Raw genomic sequence first — 18,842 nt, 5'->3', positions numbered from 1 at the left:
AACCTTTTGCTCCTCAGCCTGCACTCTGTGTCTGACTCATCTCCCTTACCTCCTCCTTGCATTTTTGTGGGAAATAGAGTCAGTATGTTGATGAAGGTAGTGGTAATATTATTATCTTATTTGTCATATGGATTTCTTTCTATAGTACTGTATTGCTTACAGGTAAGTTTGCAGTGATTATGGCTGATCCACCATGGGACATCCACATGGAGCTGCCGTATGGTACCATGTCTGATGATGAGATGCGTCAGTTGAATATACCAATTATGCAAGATGAGGGCCTCATCTTCCTCTGGGTCACTGGAAGGTAGTATGCAGTAGTACTAGTTGTTTTTTCTTTGGGTCTTACAGTTGTCCTCCAATTTTCATTAGTACAATAGAGAAATAATAATTGTCCTTCAATATTCATTAATAGAGTAATAATAATTGTGCTCCAGTTTCCATTAGTAATGATAATTACTTTCGTCAAGTTAATAATTCTGTCATATTAAGCATATAAGAGTTTGCCAGCTTTAAAAGTTTTACAGTTATACTGGTAACATTGTTTTTTTTATTTTTTATATGTGAATGATTATCTGGCCCCTTTCAGTGAGTATGTGAATAGTTTTCCTATAATATTTTCTCTTTCTTCATTTCTGGATCCAACCCCACCCCAACCTTGGGGGGGAGATAGAGAGAGAGTCATGGTAAATTAGTTACTGACATGCACGAGCTCCAAACTGTATTGTGCGAGAGGACTCCGATGAGATCCAAAATATTTTGTGCAGCTCATGATACCCCAAGATTAATATGTATCATCATCATCATCTAAACCTGTGTTGTCCCATGAGGAGCGTAGGAGCCTGGGGCTAGGCAAGTTGGTCTTGTCATTTAAGATGAGGTGATCAGCCTTACTCATCCCTGAGTGGCATTACATGAGCAGTAAACCCCAACCACCCTTTGGATATGAACCGACGTAGGCTCAATCAGGTGAGAGCGCCTTAATTACCCACTAAACCTCCAGGTGCCATAATTTGGTTACATTGTTACCACCCAGCATAGTAAGTGGTTTCCTGGTGTGCAGGAAACCATTTGGCATGTCACTTAGTGTAGAGTCACCCGTAGACAGAAGAGGAAAGATTGAAGGAAAGATCGATGTAAGAGGAAGGAAGGAAGAGAGGGCAGGGCAGCCACTTGAGAGCAGCACTACACTGAGTGAGTGGATGGTGAGTGCCCCCACCTACCACCAATTAATATTTTTCATATGAATAATTCTAGGGTCGGAAAGGAGGCCCGGATGATGATGATGATGATGATGATGATGAATAATTATATGAAAAAATACTGATTTGGAAGTATCAAACATGTGATATAATACATCCTCATAAAAGCATGTTTACCAGTGTGGAGTGGAATCATTGGCCTTTTCGCAATTCCCATCACCTGTGGCGTTAAATTGTTTCACGCAGACTGTGCACAGATACTTTTTGAAACAGATGTACTAGAAAACATTCACTCAGTCTAGAGTCATCTGTATGTAGCACTGTATCAGGTGAGTGCATTGTGGTTTCTCACACAGACATGCCTACCAGTGAGCTTTCTCCCTACAAGCAGATAATCTGCCAGGTTCCATTCACTGTGCCCTGTTGTGTCTCTATGTTATGTACAGTACAGTTATCCCTTAGTTTTTGTGGGGGTTAGTTACCAGAAATACCTTGAATTGCTAAAACTGCAAATACTCTTTATGAATTAAGAATACACCCATCAAGGGGTATGATTTTAATTCACTCACTGTATAGTGGTAAGAGTATGGTCACCTAATTGCGGCTCTCCACGCTGCTTGATCTCTGGCAGCCTCCTTATTCAGTCCCGTATCCCTGAGGTCACGCTCTTATGTCCTCGTCCCAGGTCTTTTTCAGTGTGCATCTTGCAAACCTACCCCTGACATTCACACATATCACCTTCTGTGGCCAGTTCTCATCCTCCACCCTCTCAGCATGCCCAAACCATCTCAATCTACCCCTCCTCATCACAGCACAAATACATTCCACTCCCATCCTTCCTCTCAGTTCTTCATTCTTAATCCTAGCCTTTAAAATGACAGCTTAAAATTTGAAAAGATAATGGAATGACAGAGCAAGCAGTGTGTAAATTTGCTTTGAATTTGTTATTACACTAAATAAAAATAAAACATATACATTAAGATTACAGTAAAATGGTATGGGAGTACAATAAACTCCCGATTATCTGGCATACGGCATTATCCAGTGTAGCAGGTGGCTGAATTAAAATGGTATCTGGCAGTCCGGCATGAAGGATTCCTTCTTGTGGATAGAAGTACATTATTATGACATGAGACAGTTGTTGTTATCAGACATCCAGCCTTAATCACAAAAAAAGAAAATAAATACAGTAATCCCTCCACTATCCGATGTCATAGAGCCAAAGGAATATCCGGAAAGTGGTTCCATCTGGAAAGTGGGCACCTGCCTGCTGGACTGGTACTTAAAGACCCTAACCAAGCCTAACTTTGAAAGCCACCTAAATAACTCTCTACCGGACATGCATAGCACCTACTTAAACCTATTTAAGACCCTATTCACACCAATAATGGACATAAAGCATGAAATAAATGAAAAGGAACCAAAGAATGAGGAATCAAAAGTGACTGTACCTCAGCCAGGGTACTTGCAGCACGTCTGTGGCTGCCTTCTTAAGGCTTTGGCAGTGGTGAAAATGCTCTTGAAGCACGTACAGTAATCCAGTGTTGTTCTGCACTTACAGTAATTCTTTGCACTGTGAGTTATAATTGTTTAACACTGCACATTGTTAATTGCACCACGCCTGTTTCAACCGCCAATTTGCACTCCACAGTTAATCCTTTGCACTCTAAATTCTAATTTCTTAACGCTGCACAACACTGTAATTTCCCATGTGGTCTAGTGTCGAGGCATTGCAGTTTATTCACTGTTTATTCACAAAAAAAACGAGCATGTGTGGCATCCACTGCGATAAGCATCCACTCGCGATCGAAGTTAAGCAGTAACTGTTGGAATGTTGGTGACGGGGAAACAGAGTTGCCAGATCGCAACAGCCACATTACCAAACTCCTCAATTTTCATTACCAAATTTAACTTTTCATTACCAAATTCATAAAGTTCGCATTTATTCTTCACTGATTATATATGCAAGTGGAAATACATGTAATCACTCTGCTTATACTTAACAGCATGTTGATTATTTTCATGCCATGTAGGCTAGCAGATTAATCAGAGAGAGCAGACAATCCACCATCTCCATCCTGTTTTTTTTTTTTTTTTTTTTTTTTTTTTTTTATGCGAGGAAGAAGGAACCAAAGGCCATGAGCCCGCAGTAACAGTTCCCTCCAAGAGAAAAACAAAATACAATAGAGAGCCAAATTCAAGATCCGATCATTTTGAGATGCCTGGACACACTACGTTTGAAAGACTGGAGATCATAGGCAGCAGGAAATACAGACAGAGGGAGACAGTTCCAGAGCTGACCTGTTGCATAAATGAAAGACTGGGAGTAACGGTTAACTCTTGCATTAGAGAGTTGGACAGAAAAGGGATGAGAGTTTGCTGCCAGACTGGTGCTACGCGCCCGTCGTAGAGGTGGAGGAATGCAAGCAGACAGTTCAGAGGAGCAGTGACCATTAAAGTAGCGATAGAAAAGAGATAAAGATGCAACAGTGCGGCGAAGAGACAGAGGTTGAAGGGAGTCAGTAAGAGGAGGAGAGTTAATGAGACGAAAATGAGACATGTGAAAAATTCATTTGGTAATGCATTATTCTGATTCATTACCAAACAAATTTTTCATTATCAAATTGGCCCACATTTGGTAATGAAAAATACCAAATGGCAACCCCGACGAGGGAGGGGGGAGGGGGGAGGAAGGAAGGGGTGAAGGGGCCATGACGTAAACAGCTGTTCGGCACTGCATGGCAATTTCAAATTACGGGAGGGGGGGGGGGGATCTGAAGGTCCAGGTCCACAATGTCCGGTAAGTAGGGTGTCCGGAAAGTGGGCGTCCGGATAGTACAGGGATTACTGTACACAAAAAGAATGGGGTTATACTGTTCTTTATTATGAAAGTGATGGAGTGTTGAGGGAGAGAGGGAGGGAGGATTGACAGTTGGTGGGCCTCGCAGCTCAAAGGATGTTGGTGGTGGGTAGGGAGGGAAGATGCAGTGGTAGGGAGTAGAAGAGTTTGCATTGGCTAAGGCAGGGGAGGGAGAACTCGAATTATCATTGGCTGGCAGCAGGTAGGTGGATGGTCTCTCACTCTCCATTGTATTCCTCCGCTGGTATGGTGCTGATATACAAACAAGCCTACATTGCATTCTAATTCCTGTAGTCTTGAAACTGAGGGCAAGGGTTACCCTTCCTGCACTTGAAGTGGAAGCTTGCACCTTCATCGTAAGTAGTAATCATGAAAGGGTGAGAGTGCAGCTCTTCGTGTGGGTAGACACAGCAAACAGTTGGTAACACTGATTAGTTTTAAATTTAAAATACTGAAAGGAAAATGACAGTTTCTAAGGTTCATATACAATATAATCTTTTAATGTTAGCATTGCTTACCTGTTTTATTATTAAAGATTGGCATTTGTTCTTGAATACTCTGTATGAGTACGTATACCATACCTGTACCATGGGGAAAATTCAGTGATAGACATAGCTTCAAAGTGGTTCATGCAGTCAGTTGTATCCATCCATCATCCATCAGACCAGTCCTATGTTGCCCCATGAGGAGTGTAGGAGCCCGGGACTAGGCAAGTTGGTCTTGACATTTAAGATGAGAGTGATCAGCCTCACTCATCCCTGAGTGGCAGTACATGAGCAATAAACCCCAACCATCCCTTGGATATAAACTTTCACCAGCTCAAGCCACTTGGAGCGCCGTTATTAACCACTAAACCACCAGCGCCAAAATTTGGTTCTATGATTACCACCCAGCATAGTAAATGGTTTCCTGGTGTACAGGAAATATAGTGCTGCCGACTTCTTCCTTCACCTTAATTTTTTTTTTTCTGTGCTTGCCTTCCTCGCTTCCTATTTCTCCCATCTTCCCTGTCAGTTTTTATTACTCTTCTTTCTGTTTCAGATGGCTTTACATTGAGTAACAAGCCTGATGGTTTCCTGCCTTACTGGAAACCAGTTACAACACTGGGTGGTAGCCATATAACCAACCCAAACATTTCCCTATGTGTCAGTAAGGGGGCTGGTGGAGGGTTAGTGTCCCTCCCCATAAAACACCTAACATAAAATTAAACGGTCACCCCTTTCGGGATTGTGGCATCTGGCTATAGATAGATCCATAAAACTTTCTGGTTAGTACAGCAATTTTCTTTTAGCCTACAAATATGAAGGAAATACAAGACAGTACTTTTTCTCTTTTAACACCAGGGATAATATTGGAAGTTTGTAGATATACTTAAAACCATTTGACTTGTCACTCAGTCACTTACTGTAGTCACTTGTTACTCAGTGTAGTCACTTGAGTGGATGGTTTGCATTCTAGCATGCCATGTACTTGGAAAAAAAAAAAAAAGTTACTAGATGTCTGAAACAACATTAGCTGTCCTTGTTCAAGTCATCAGCAAACTTTGTGTTTGTACTGAAGTTTTTACTCTACTTGGGCCTGACTGACTAATGTTGTCGCTCTAAATGTCTGCAGCCTGACACCTCGTTCTAGACAGTACTACAGAATTCAGGATGAGCCTCAGAAATCAGATTTACAGCTGAGCTATTATTATTATCTGGGCAGTAAAAAAGAAAAATCCATCTATCTCATACACAGAACATGTTTGGTGTCCACATCCTTGACCACTTAGAATCAAAGTATCGGATCAGTCTCTTGGCTGGTGCATGGTGTATTGTGATAGTCATTTAATCTACGCTTTAGTTTTCAGGACTCAGTACTTTTTGTTTTGTTTTTTCTCCCAGAGCAATGGAGTTGGGACGAGAATGTCTGAAATTGTGGGGCTACGAGCGAGTGGATGAAATAATCTGGGTGAAAACCAACCAGTTGCAGAGAATTATTCGCACTGGTAGGACAGGACACTGGTTGAACCATGGCAAGGAGCATTGTTTGGTAAGCTGATAGTCTCCCTTCTTTAAGTCAGTAAATGCCGTTGGCAGTATCATAGATCTTACAACTCAGGGAAGATGCATATTGCACCTGGAACTTAAAAGATTCAGATTGTTGTACTCACATATGTGATATGAGTCTGACGAGCTTAACCCCTTAACCGCGGGGCATCACTTTCATGACGCTTGGGAGCAAGGGATCATACCGCGCGTCACTTTTGTGATTCTGTGTTATTTTGAATTCGCCCGGTCTTTCAAGTGGTGGCTTGTATCATCTATCAGTACTGCCAATGTCCAACACTAGTCAGCACTCCTAATCTCATCTGTACTCCCATCCATTGTTGACAATTTAGCTATTTCTCCCCATTCTTGACTCCCCTCCCTACGTCCCCTCCATTACCCTCTCCTCTCGCCTGCCCGGCCGTGCTATGCTAAGTAAATCTTCCCTGGAATTTTCCACTGATTTCATCCATTGAAATAAGCCCTATGCCCTATTCTTATACCAAATAATAGATACAAAAAAGAAATAAGGTAAGTGAGAGTGCCATACACCTGGAATTGGCTAATTATCACCTGACAACACCTGACGTGCACTCGTTCGCTAATTTTCGCTGTTTATTTCCCCATGAAATATGCCGTATAATCTATTCTCGTAATAAAAATATATATAAGGAGGGAAGGGAGAAGCCTAAGTGATATTTACATTCACCTGGAACTACCTAATTTACTATGTATTGTCTAGATTTCCTGCCAATCATTTCATAGCGTATATATTAGCAGCTGTCACCAGGCTGAGATTAGCAGCACTGCGCTTCCCCTAGGTAGGCCACCACACACTGTATTCAGTTTACTGTCGTCTTTCAAGGTGAAAGCACGTCGGATTCGCGCCTGTCAAATTCCGCCCCTTTTTAGCCCCATGCAAAGGGCTCTGTGACCTGTACCCCCTACTAAACCTCATGTGGAAAGAGGTAAAGGGATAAGTGAGTGGTGTGGAACGTGAACTGGCTAATTTGTCAGCGAAAATGATAGAGAGTGACTACGATGTTTCTGGTGAGTAAAACAGTGTAAGTGGAAATGTAAATAATGTGTAAACAGCAAGTGAAAGCAATGAATGTAAATATAACTGAACAGTGGAAAATAGTTTTATAAGTTACTGCAAGTGACAGTGCATAAAAGTGTAAGTAAAATAGAAATGAAAATAATGTAAATAAAATAGAGAATGTGAATAGAAATGTAAATAAGTAGTAATATAAGAATACGAATTTATATACTAGGAGTAATGAAAGTGAAAGTGAAAGTAATGAAAATGAAAGAGACAGCTTCGTTCTCTATGCTAGTATACACGAGAAAGTGAATGCCTGGAGTGAAAATAAACTACTAGTACTGAAAGAAACTTATAGATAAATATTGTAAAGTAGTAATATAAGAATACGAGTATACACAGTAGGAGTAATGAAAGTGAAAGTGATGAAAATGAAAGTGACAGGTTTGCTCTCTACGCTAGTATACACAAGAAAGTGAATGCCTGGAGTGAATATAAACTACTAGTACTGAAAGAAACTTATAGATAAATATTGTATATATAAATAAGTGTAATAAAGTACTAGGAATATAAAGTGTGAGTGTGTTTATAAATAATAAATGACAGCTCTGCCCGGAGGCGCACCCAGGGGGGAGCCCCCTGGGTCCCCCCTTAGCTCTCTGGATCCTTTTAAAAATTTATATATATTTATTTCGATAACAGCAAAACATGAAAAATTGGCAAGTACAAACAAAGACTCAGAGTGTGTATTGACGTTTCGCCTCGTGGCTTCCTCAGGCTCAGAATACAATTGCTGAATATACACCACATTTCCTGTATATATAGCAAAAGGCAGTGGGGATGTGAGGGGTGAGGTATTGGCTAGGGGTGGTAAGGGGGATAGGTAGGGTAAGGAAGGTGAGGTCCAGGGGAAAGGGATTACAAATCATGGCACAAAGACAGAGAGAAACAAGGGACAGGTGAAGTGGGAAGTCCTTAGAGAGTGGGAAGGAATGTTGGGTAAGGAAATAGAGGTCACATGGGGAAAGTGATTGGCAATCCCAGCTCAGGTGTGTGTGTGTGTGTGTGTGTGTGTGTGTGTGTGTGTGTGTGTGTGTGTGTGTGTGTGTGTGTGTGTGTGTGTGTGTAGACTTAAAAAGACGCAAATGTCTGGAGGAAGCTGTTATAGTATGTTCCAATATCATTGAACAGAACAGCGGATCTTATCACCTGTTGGATCCTGTGGCCAAATATATTGTCAATAGGATAGCTTCCTCACACCACCACCCCTAAACTCAAAACATCATCCCTCCTGCCTTCCTATCCATCCCCATCCCCTCTCTTCACCCAGCTTCTTGTCCACATACACAACATTTGCGCACACACACACACACACACACACACACACACACACACACACACACACACACACACACACACACACACCTGAGCTGGGATCGGCAATCCCTTTCCCATTGTGACCTCTATTTCCTTACCCAACATTCCTTCCCTCTCCCTAAGGACTTCCCACTTCACCTGTCCCTTGTTTCTCTCCGTCTTTGTGCCGTGATTAGAAATCTGGACAGAATAGGGTTGAGACTGAATGGCTTGTTCTTTGTTACTTTGTTAAAACGATAAATTTAAACAAACAAGTTTGTTTAAATAACTGACGACCTACCAAATAATGTATCATTCTATCAGTATATATATATATATATATATATATATATATATATATGCAGTATTTATATATGTCTATATCTATCTATCTACCTATCTATATACCGTATATATATATATATATATATATATATATATATATATATACTGTATATATAACATATATATATACAACTTAGAACTATAAAACTTGTATGTAAACTTCAGGAAACTGGCAAATGGGCCCCCCCCCCCCTTAGAAAATTCCTGGGTGCGCCCCTGGCTTCACCTCAGAATACCATCGGGGAACCAGCACGGGAGGAAAGCTTGTATGTGCTCGTAATTTACATTGCTTTCACAGTGTTTTTTATTTTTTTGGAATATGGATTCCAAAGTACTTGAAATTCATAGAATAGTGTTTGTAGTTATAATATCAGGCAGTGGTAACCATATTACGGAGTGTCGGGAAGTGTAAAGTGGAGACTTCGTTACCCAACTTCAGAAGTCTCCACAAGTCCTACAGTAGTCGACAAAGGTTCAACAAACATCCCAGGGGAAAGCTGAAGGTATGTGCCATATGCATATTTAATTATGATAATCTAGGACTAATAACTGATTTTTGGCAAATATTTTTAAAAAGTCAGTCGGAACGCGAATATCCCCGCGTGAGGTGCACGGACCGCCTCCGACATGCCCGCGCTTAAGGGGTTAAGGGGCTTTGTATGTTAGGGGCAGTGTAGACCCACCACTAATATGCTATGGTCGTTCTATTTTATGAAGGCAGTTTAGGTGGGGTGCTCTGGGACCTCACTCTGTTAGCTCTGTTGCCACATCGTCGCCACACACGTGCTCTCTCTCTCTCTCTCTCTCTCTCTCTCTCTCTCTCTCTCTCTCTCATATTTATATTAACTATTACTAATTGTATTTTCTTTATTTTTTCTCTTGTTTTCGACTTTTTTTCCACACCACCCCTGAGGTAAAAGTCTATAGGTGCGTTATTTTTTATAGCTTCCATGGCGGGAGACCGAGTATGACCCGCTCACGCAGGGCTGTCCCTCGTGTCACCACCTGACAACGTCACAAAAGCAACACTGACAAGTCTTATGAGATTTATACTATACTATAGCTTTTTTATTGAATTACATCTATACAGAGTGTTTAAAAATCATTTATAAGTAGTTACTAGCTTAAAATAGGAGAGTGAGAGAGAGAGAGAGAGAGAGAGAGAGAGAGACAGGTGAGCACAAGTATTTACACGTGTCGGCGACGATGTGACAACAGAGCTAACGGTGTGAGGTCCCAGATTGCCCCACCCAAACTGCCTTCATAAAATAGAACAACTGTAGCATCTCATGGCCAGCTCACACATGAGACACACTTATCCATTGTTTGCTTGGGAGTGATCATGGACATTGGGGTTTAGCTGGTTGGGGTGGGAGTTTTCATTTTATTTGTAAAGGCTGCAACATGCTGGCATGCATTGGCCTTGGTTACCTAATGGCAAATCTCCATGCTGCTCAGTCTCTATCAACCTCCCTATTCAGTCCCATATCCCTGATGTTGTTAGGACTCCATATTATAATTACAATTCATAATAGATAGATAAATAGATAGATAGACAGCTCCATGCTGTCCATCTATCTATTTATCTATCTGTCTATTATGAATTGTAATTATAATATGGAGTCCTAACAAGGTCACACTCTGTGACCTCATCCCAGGTCTTTTTCGGTCTGCCTCTCACAACCCCACCCCCAGTGTTCACACTTCTCACTTTCTGCACCCACCCAGTACATTCCATTCCCATCCTTCCTTTTGACTTGCCCATCATAAACCTAGCCCCCCCAGGCCTTGCGTTCAAGAATGCACAGCACAGCAACCTAATCATTGTCACATATGTACAATTGAGCCTGCGAATATCCTCTTCCTTTACTGACCAGGTTTCACTGCTATACAGCATTACACTCCCAAGACATGCTGCATACAAAGATCCCTTAGCATGGAGGGAGAGCACTCTCAATGTCAGGAGAGGCAACAGCTACCTGAACTTCTACTAACCACTCCTCATTCTAGCCACTTCCAGCACATAACATGTCTCCCAAGTAACCAACTCTTCCACAATGTATAGTGGACCCTCAGTTAAATGGACTTCAGTAGACTGGATACCACATTTAACAGACGCTACGAAAGCCACTGGGTTTCCATCGGCAATGATGAACAATTTCTGTTGAATTGTGTACAGTGGGTTGCAGTACATGTATTTCCTACACTTTTTATTCCAGCCTGGCCTGAAATTGCTCTCTTCTCTTAGTGACAAACGAGGTATAATGAGATATTACATATATATAGTAAAACAGTCACAACTCACTGTACAATGAGGTTACGTCACACGAAAACTCAGTGTATAACAACCCAGTGCTTCACGATTAAGAAGTACAGTAAGTTTACCCTATAAGGTTCCCTCTTTGATGTTCTTTTTTGCCATTAAATCCATACTGTCTCTCAGAAAACTTACCTGATCAGTACCTAAACCATTCACACCCCACTCCTATTCACCTATCCCCTCCTGTTTTTGCTTAGCCGTCATAAGATTTTCAGAGACTCAAAAAATATATTCAGTATATATATTGACCTAGTCATGATGATGACTGACTTGCTCCTTGATCCCCATGGACAGCCAAGACACTGGAGAACAAAGTGACCCCCTTAAAATTTGTAAAAATAAGGAAGTTGCAATGATTAAAAGTGAAATTTTTGAAAAGAAATTACTGTAACTTTTTCTTCTTCTTCATGGCTAATATAAACACCTTTGAGAATTTTCCCAGAAGTGAAGGCAAGTGTGTGTGTGTGTGTGTGTGTGTGTGTAATTTTATGCTGATTCTCAGGTGCTTGCTAGATTTAGATATTTTATATTTTCTTTGGTTCCAGAGATACTGAATTTTTTTGTTTGGAGAACTTACCTTAGTACACCAAAAAAAAAAAAAAAAAAAAAAAAAATCAACAAATAGTTTTCCTACATAGTCATCACTTTCCACCTTACCACCCCAGTGATTTTGTTTTTTGTTTTTTTTCTTTCAAAATGCATACACATCAACAACCAAGGCATTGGGTAGTTAGGAAGTAAACATAAAAAATAGGATTGTTATGGAGATTCATTCATTCATTGCCAGACGCCATGTATCCCAGACGGGGTGGTCAATGGCTTAGAGTTAATTGTTTTACAAGGAGGGGCACTAATCCTCCACCAACCCCACTTGACACGTAGGGATGCCAACAGCATCTGGTTTTCCCAGGCGGTCACCCGTCCAAGTACTAACCAGACCCAACGTTGCTTAACTTCGCTGATCGGACGGGAAGCGGTGTACTCAACGTGGTATGGCCGTTGGCATTATGGAGATTATAAGTGAAAAATATGTTGGTCAGTGTATCCTCTAAACATTGGTAATGGAAAGACATTTTGGATGTGGTTTGTCATCCATTTGCTGCCTTTTTAGGTAATTGCCAGTTTCCACCCGTTTATAATACCGTACCAGTTGCACGAAAAAAATAGGTATATTTCAGAACACGTCCCTAATATAAAATAATTACTGCCTGTAAACCAGGTTGGGTAGGATAAAAAGTATACATGTGTGAAACATTCAGAGTTTATCAGTCAAAAGGCAGAAAAGTCGTTAGATAGTATGGATATTGCAAAGGATACATGTGAGTCTTTGAAGGTAGGAATAGGCATGTGAAGCTAAGAGGGTGATCTGATGTGGAAAGTATATGTTTGAGTACCGTAGTGAGGTATGGAAGTTGAGGGAGCTAAAGAATAACTGAAGGATAACAATGGTTGGATGAAGTTTGGGTACAGTTCATGTAATTATGAGTATATGAAGATTTACATTATCTGAAGATTTTACACCTCTTCTCACTTGGCAGTGACAGACTGGTTCTATCCTGCAGGTGTTGCGAGAGTGCTTTCAACAAATGAAGCACATAGCGCCGAAAGATTTTGCCATGGGATGGATCAAGACGTTTGAAGGCCTGAGTGATGAATTAATGAGTGTATATGACTCTAAACAGGACACTGTGTTAGTTTAATGTAGTTGAATAGTTCTGGTGGTAGGTGGGGGTACTCACCATCCACTCGATGTAGCGCTGCTCCCGGGTGTCTGCCTGATCCTCTCCTCCTTCCTTCTTTCCTCTTCTGTCTTTATTTCATTCATACTTTCCTCCTCCCTCTGCCTACAGGTGACCTTACACTCCCTCCTCTGTCTTTCTTTCCTTCATTCTTTCCTCTTCCTTCTGCCAGTGGGTGACTTTACACTGAGTGACAGGCCAAATGGTTTCATGTACACCAGGAAACCATTTACTATGCCGGGTGGTAACCATATAATTATTATGGTGCCTGGTGGTTTAGTGGGTAATTACAACGGTCCAATATGATTGAGGTGGTGAAGGTTTATATCTAAGGGGTGGTTAGGAGTTTGTTGCTCACGTAATCCCACTCAGGGATGAGTGAGGCTGGTCACTCTCATTTGATATATCAGGACCAACTTCCCTAGCCCCGGGCTCCTGTGCTCCTCATGGGGCAACACAGGATTTGATGGTGGGTGGATGGATGAATAGTTCTGTGTTTTTTGTGTTGTTTTTCTTTGATCCTACCCATGCCATTTATTAGCTGAAAATAAAGTTCAGCTGATGATTATGCTGATATTAAACCTAATAATATCTTGTACCAACCCCAGCTATTAGCTAAGAAAAAGTTTCAGATGATGACTATGCTGGTATTTAACCTAATAATATCTTGCAGGTTGGTATGAAAGGCAATCCCAAAATCAACCGTGGTCTTGATGGTGATGTTATCGTTGCTGAGGTACGGGCCACTAGCCACAAACCTGATGAGATTTATGGCATCATTGAGCGCCTCTCACCTGGCACACGCAAACTGGAATTGTTTGGTCGGCCACATAACGTGCAACCCAACTGGTAAGTTATAGATGTATAGCTAAGCCAGAGCATGGAACTTGCAGCCAAATATTTTTTCCATCCATCATCCATGTACAGTAATCCCAAACATTTTTCATTATCATCATCATCTGGACCTCCTTTCCCACCCTAGGGCAGGGTGAGGAGTAGCAATGTCCAGATAGCCCAAATTTGCTCAGTCCAATAGGCCACACTTCCATTCACTCATCATTCAAGCCCCAGGAATCCTGGCGCTATCGGATACTTCAAAAACATTCATCACGTTCTATAGCTTCACATAAACGCATCCGATTGTGTCAAGCCAGATGCTGCCACATTAAAAAGGAGTGCCAAATCCCTGATCATGCACTTCTCCTCACAACATTCATCCAGCCAGCTCAATCTCTTGTCAGTTCCCTAGCCTCACCGACTTCCAAACCTCTCTTCCTCACACATTCATCCACCATATCTCTCCACCTTCTCCTTGGCCTACCTCGCCCCCTCCCTCCTTCAGATTCGTTCAGATATACCTTTTTCACTACCCTATTGTTATCCATGCTCTCCACATGACCATTCCATCCCAGTACACTTTTTGATTCTGGTGTCTACCAACTTCCTCACTCCACATATGTACGATAAATATGGTTTAAGACACGGGACAGTACGAGCTTGACTCATTCCTGTAAAGATACAATTAGGTAAGAACAATTAGGTAAGAACAAATCACATTCTTTCATATCCTATCCACTTTCTGTACTCCACTAACATTCCTCAGCAGTCCCATCTCCACTGCTTTTACTCCTGACTTTTCATTTTCATGCCACACCATAGTCTCACATCCATATGTTAAAGTTGGCACTAACACTCCTTTATGTAAGCCTCGTGCAGCTGCAACACTCAAGCCTCTGTTTCTTATCAAGGCCTTCATTGCACCAGCCATTTTTCTTCCTTGTGTCACTACTTTCAACCTCCTTTGCACATGCATCGGCCTTGGTCACCTAATGGCGGCTGCTCATGCTGCACGATCTACTGCAGCCTCCCTGTTCAGTCCCTTAACCCTGAGGTCACACTTAATGACGTCGTCTCACGTCCTTCTCGGCCTACCTCTCACAACCCCATCGCCAATATTAACACTTCTCACCTTCTGCACCCAATTAACATCCCCCATCCTCTCCACATGCCCAAACCATCTCAATCTACCTCTCCTCATCACAACACCAATACACTCCAGTCCCATCCTACCTCTCAACTCTTCCATCGTAAACCCAGCCCCCCCCCAGGCTTTGTACGCAGGGATGCACTGCACATTCACCCAATTATTGTCATTTCTGTACGTCCAAGCCTGCAAATATCTTTCTTCTTTACTGCCCAGGTCACACTACCATAATGCATTACACTCCTAACACATGCTGCATACAAAGACCCCTTAGCACGTAGGGAGAGTTCTCTCAATGTCAGGAGAGGCAACAGTTCCTTGAACTTCTTCCAACCACTTCTCACCCTAGCCCCAGAGCTAGCTCCAGCCCCACCTCTAGCACACAACATGTCTCTCAAATAACAAAACTCTTCCACACACTCAAGGGACTCACCAGCAAGTTCAGTCCTTTCACACCCGACAATCTCCACCTGCTCTCTCCGACACGCCGCACACATAAAATCTGCATTGTCTTGCAGTCTACATCTTATACCACTACATCTCTTGTGCACCCATTTATCACAAACACTGCACAAGATGGAATTACTTCCCACGCCTTTGTGGCAAACTGCACATGGCCACTGTCCTTCGTCTTTGACAGTACCGCCACCAACCCTAGATATGATCACTTTTATCTGCATTTACCCTTAAGCCCTTGTGCCCCATACCATCTCTCCACTTCCAAAACCTTTCCTCTGCCTCCCTTTCGTTCTCTGCAGTCAACACCAAATCATCAGTATACAACATCTCCCATGGGGATCTGTTTTTGAAGTCACATTAGAGGGCTTCATGTACCATCATAAACAACATGGGACTCAAAACTGACCCCTGATGCACACCAACGTTCACGGAAAACAAATCACTCAAATCTCCATTAACTCATACCTGGGTTCGAGCACCCACATATATAGCCACAACCACCCTAACCAGCCACACCTCCAAGCCAAGCTTTCTCATTGCCCACTTCACCACCTCTCTAGGGACTCTGTCAAAGGCCTTTTCCCAATTAAAAAAACACAAAATACAGATCCCTTTTCTTCCCAGTATATTTTTCCTGAAGCTGTCAAACAATGACTATGGCATCATTGGTCCCCCTGCCTGGCGTAAACCCAAACTGCATCTCATCAATATTCACTCTTTCTGTAATCATACCTCCTAGAACTCTCTCTCCATTACCTTCATTATCTGATCTAAAAGCTTTATACCTCTTTAATTTCCTCTTTCTAGGACATCACCCTTCCCTTTATATACATTTACAATTACACCCTTCAACCAGTCATCTGGGACAACATACTCATATATAATCATATTTATCAGGTCAGTGACTAACCCCACCCTTGTATCTCCTGAGTCAACCCAGACACACCTGCTGCCTTCCCCACCTGCATCCTGCCTATTACGGCAGTTACAGTAGCAGCGTCAATCAAAGGCCAAGGGCCAAACACTGGATCTGCTGGCTCCAAACCTTCCCTGTCCCAGTCAGACTCCTCATTCAACAACTGGCTATAATGCTTTCTCCATGCATCTTTAATATCCCCACTGTTCACCACTACTGTACGTCCTTCATAATTCTTCACACACCGCTCACCTATAATATCCCGATTATCCCTCTTCATCTGATTTGCCATCTTAAATATCATTTTTTCCTTTCCCCATGATTTAGGTTATCAATTGAAAGTCTCTGTGAGTCAGACTTCGCCCTGTATACCTCTCTTCTAGCCCTGTGCTTGGCAGCCAAGTATTCCTCCTTGTTACCACCCTTCTTTCATTCCCGGAAAAGCCTTCTTTTCTCCTTAACTGCAACTTCTACACCCGCATCCCACCACCAAGTTACTTTATGTCTTAGTGGGCCTCTTGTCCAACTGCATATTACATCAGTAACTCTCAAGAGGTTGTTCTTGAGGGCTCTGTACTGTTCATTAACGCCTCTGTCTATGGCTCCCTGTTCAGCCATCACTCTCCTCATCTCACTATAGAAGGCATCCCTTACTACTTGGTTTTCCAGCTTCTATATTTTCCTCCTAGGTACATAAGTCCTCTTTTTCATTACCTGTTCTTTAAGCACCACATCACAAATCAATAGTTTGTGCTGCTTCACACACTCCTCACTTCCTATAACTTTAACATCCCTCACTAACCTCCTATCAGCCATCCTAACCAGAAAATAATCTATCTGACTGTTATTTCCCCCAGACTTGTATGCAGTTCACCTACTCTCTCTTTTCCTAAAATGTGTGTTGCACACATCCTCTATAATAGTTCATCCATATACCTTCCCTACCACACTCAGTAAACTTATGCCACGATAATTCTTGCACTCACTTCGCTCACCTCTGTATTTGTACACAGGTACAATCATAGCCATTTTCCACTCTGCAGGCACAGTTTCACTCATCCATGCCTTCTTACATATCTTAAATAAGCACTTCATTCCACTCTCTCCACTACACTTATGCAACTCTGCACACATGTCATGAACCCCAGCTGCTTTCCCATTGTTCAACCGCTTCACAGCACTCTTCACCTGTGCGAGTGTCATGTCTCCTGGCACCCACAGCACTCTTCACCTGCGCAAGTGTCACGTCTCCTGGCACTGCATTTCTTCTCTGCACACCCCAAAAACCAATCACTTTTACAACCGCTCTGTTCTCTCTATTCCCATTCATCAGGCTTTCAAAATATTCCTTCCATCTGGTCCTTACTTCATCCCCATGGGTTAATAATCTACCACCTACATCTTTCACACCATCACATTTCTTTCCGCTTTCACTTCTACATTTCCTCACCTCTTTCCATAATACCTTCCTATTTTCAGAGTAATTTGCATTCATTTTTCTTTCTAGATCATCATTTACCTCCTTTTTCCTCATCACTAGTCTCTTTACATGCTTCTTGCTCTCAATATATTCTGTTCTTATTTCAACTGAACCCCTGTCATGTAACCACATTAGCCACTTCTTCCTCTTTTCCTCCACTGCTATCCTAACCTCCTCATCCCACCATGCTGTACCGTTCTTCTTTGTTGTTACTCTTGCAACACCACACACCGATTTAGGATTCCTAACTAAGCAGTCCCTATATGCATTCCACAGGCTGTCCAGATCCAATCATTCCAATTCACTGATTCCAACTCCAACTCTACATTGGTCCTGTAATCATCTGCCATTTCTTTGATCCTCAGCTTCTCAACTTTCAGTCTTTCGCCCTGACTGCTCCTCTCTCTCCTGATCCACCTCACTCCTCTCAGCTTGATCTTGCATACCACATTCACATGATCTAACAGACCTCCACATTGTCCTCTCACGGCCCTTGTATCAGCAACCATTCCCAAATATTTTTTAAAAATAAAAAAATTATATCCAGTTTTTCAATCATCCATTCATCATCAAATCCTATGTTGCCCCATGAGGTGCAGAAGATCCCAGGGTTAGGCAAGTTGGTCCTGACATTTAAGGTGAGAGTGACCAGCCTTACGCATCCCTGAGTGGCAGTACGTGAGCAATAAACCCCAACCTCCCCCTCCCTTGGAGGTTGGGGTTTCAACCTACACAGGCTCAATCAGACTGGAGCGCCTTAATTACCCACTAAACACCCAGGCACCATAATTTAGTTATATGGTTACCACCCAGTGTAGTAAATGGTTTCCTGGTGTACAGGAAACCATTTGGCTTGTAACTTAGTGTAGAGTCACCCATAGGCAGAAGGAAGGGGAAAGAATGAAGGAAAGAAAGCTAGACGAGGGAGTGTAAAGTTTTTCATATAATTTATATATATTGCTTGAAATTAAAGTTGGCATTAGTCATACCAAAAGGTGAAGGATAAGTACCTCATTAACATTTAGTGTATAAAGTGCCTAGTTTATTGTCTGTGTTTGGCCAAAATTACATCCTTTCAACATTCTTGCCCATCCATTGGAATACAGTACGGT

General features: G+C 42.0%; 1 protein-coding gene and 1 non-coding gene across 3 annotated transcripts in view; one reads left to right on the top strand and one right to left on the bottom strand.

Moving 5' to 3' along the window:
* Positions 1 to 18,842, top strand: part of Mettl3 (methyltransferase like 3) — a 74,624-nt gene that overhangs the window by 36,547 nt on the left and 19,235 nt on the right. For both annotated transcript variants that reach the window (XR_013897404.1, XM_080272752.1), the window contains exons 8-10: positions 163 to 307; positions 5,946 to 6,093; positions 13,565 to 13,740. Coding sequence is in view for 1 of the 2 variants with exons in the window: in XM_080272752.1 (XP_080128878.1) it covers positions 163 to 307; positions 5,946 to 6,093; positions 13,565 to 13,740 (469 nt within the window). In the remaining variant the exon portion in view is untranslated. The remainder of the gene's footprint in view (positions 1 to 162; positions 308 to 5,945; positions 6,094 to 13,564; positions 13,741 to 18,842) is intronic.
* Positions 12,038 to 12,156, bottom strand: LOC145400323 (5S ribosomal RNA). Its single transcript, XR_013897427.1, has one exon. It is a non-coding gene; the product is annotated as a 5S ribosomal RNA (ribosomal RNA).

The sequence above is a fragment of the Coenobita brevimanus genome, chromosome 51 (assembly GCF_032717465.1).
Source record: "Coenobita brevimanus isolate Jiangsu-jjx chromosome 51, ASM3271746v2, whole genome shotgun sequence".
In the NCBI taxonomy this organism is placed as follows: Eukaryota; Metazoa; Arthropoda; class Malacostraca; order Decapoda; family Coenobitidae; genus Coenobita; species Coenobita brevimanus.
The sequence above is the reverse complement of the archived record's forward strand: the minus strand, read 5'-3'. Positions and strand labels throughout refer to the sequence as shown.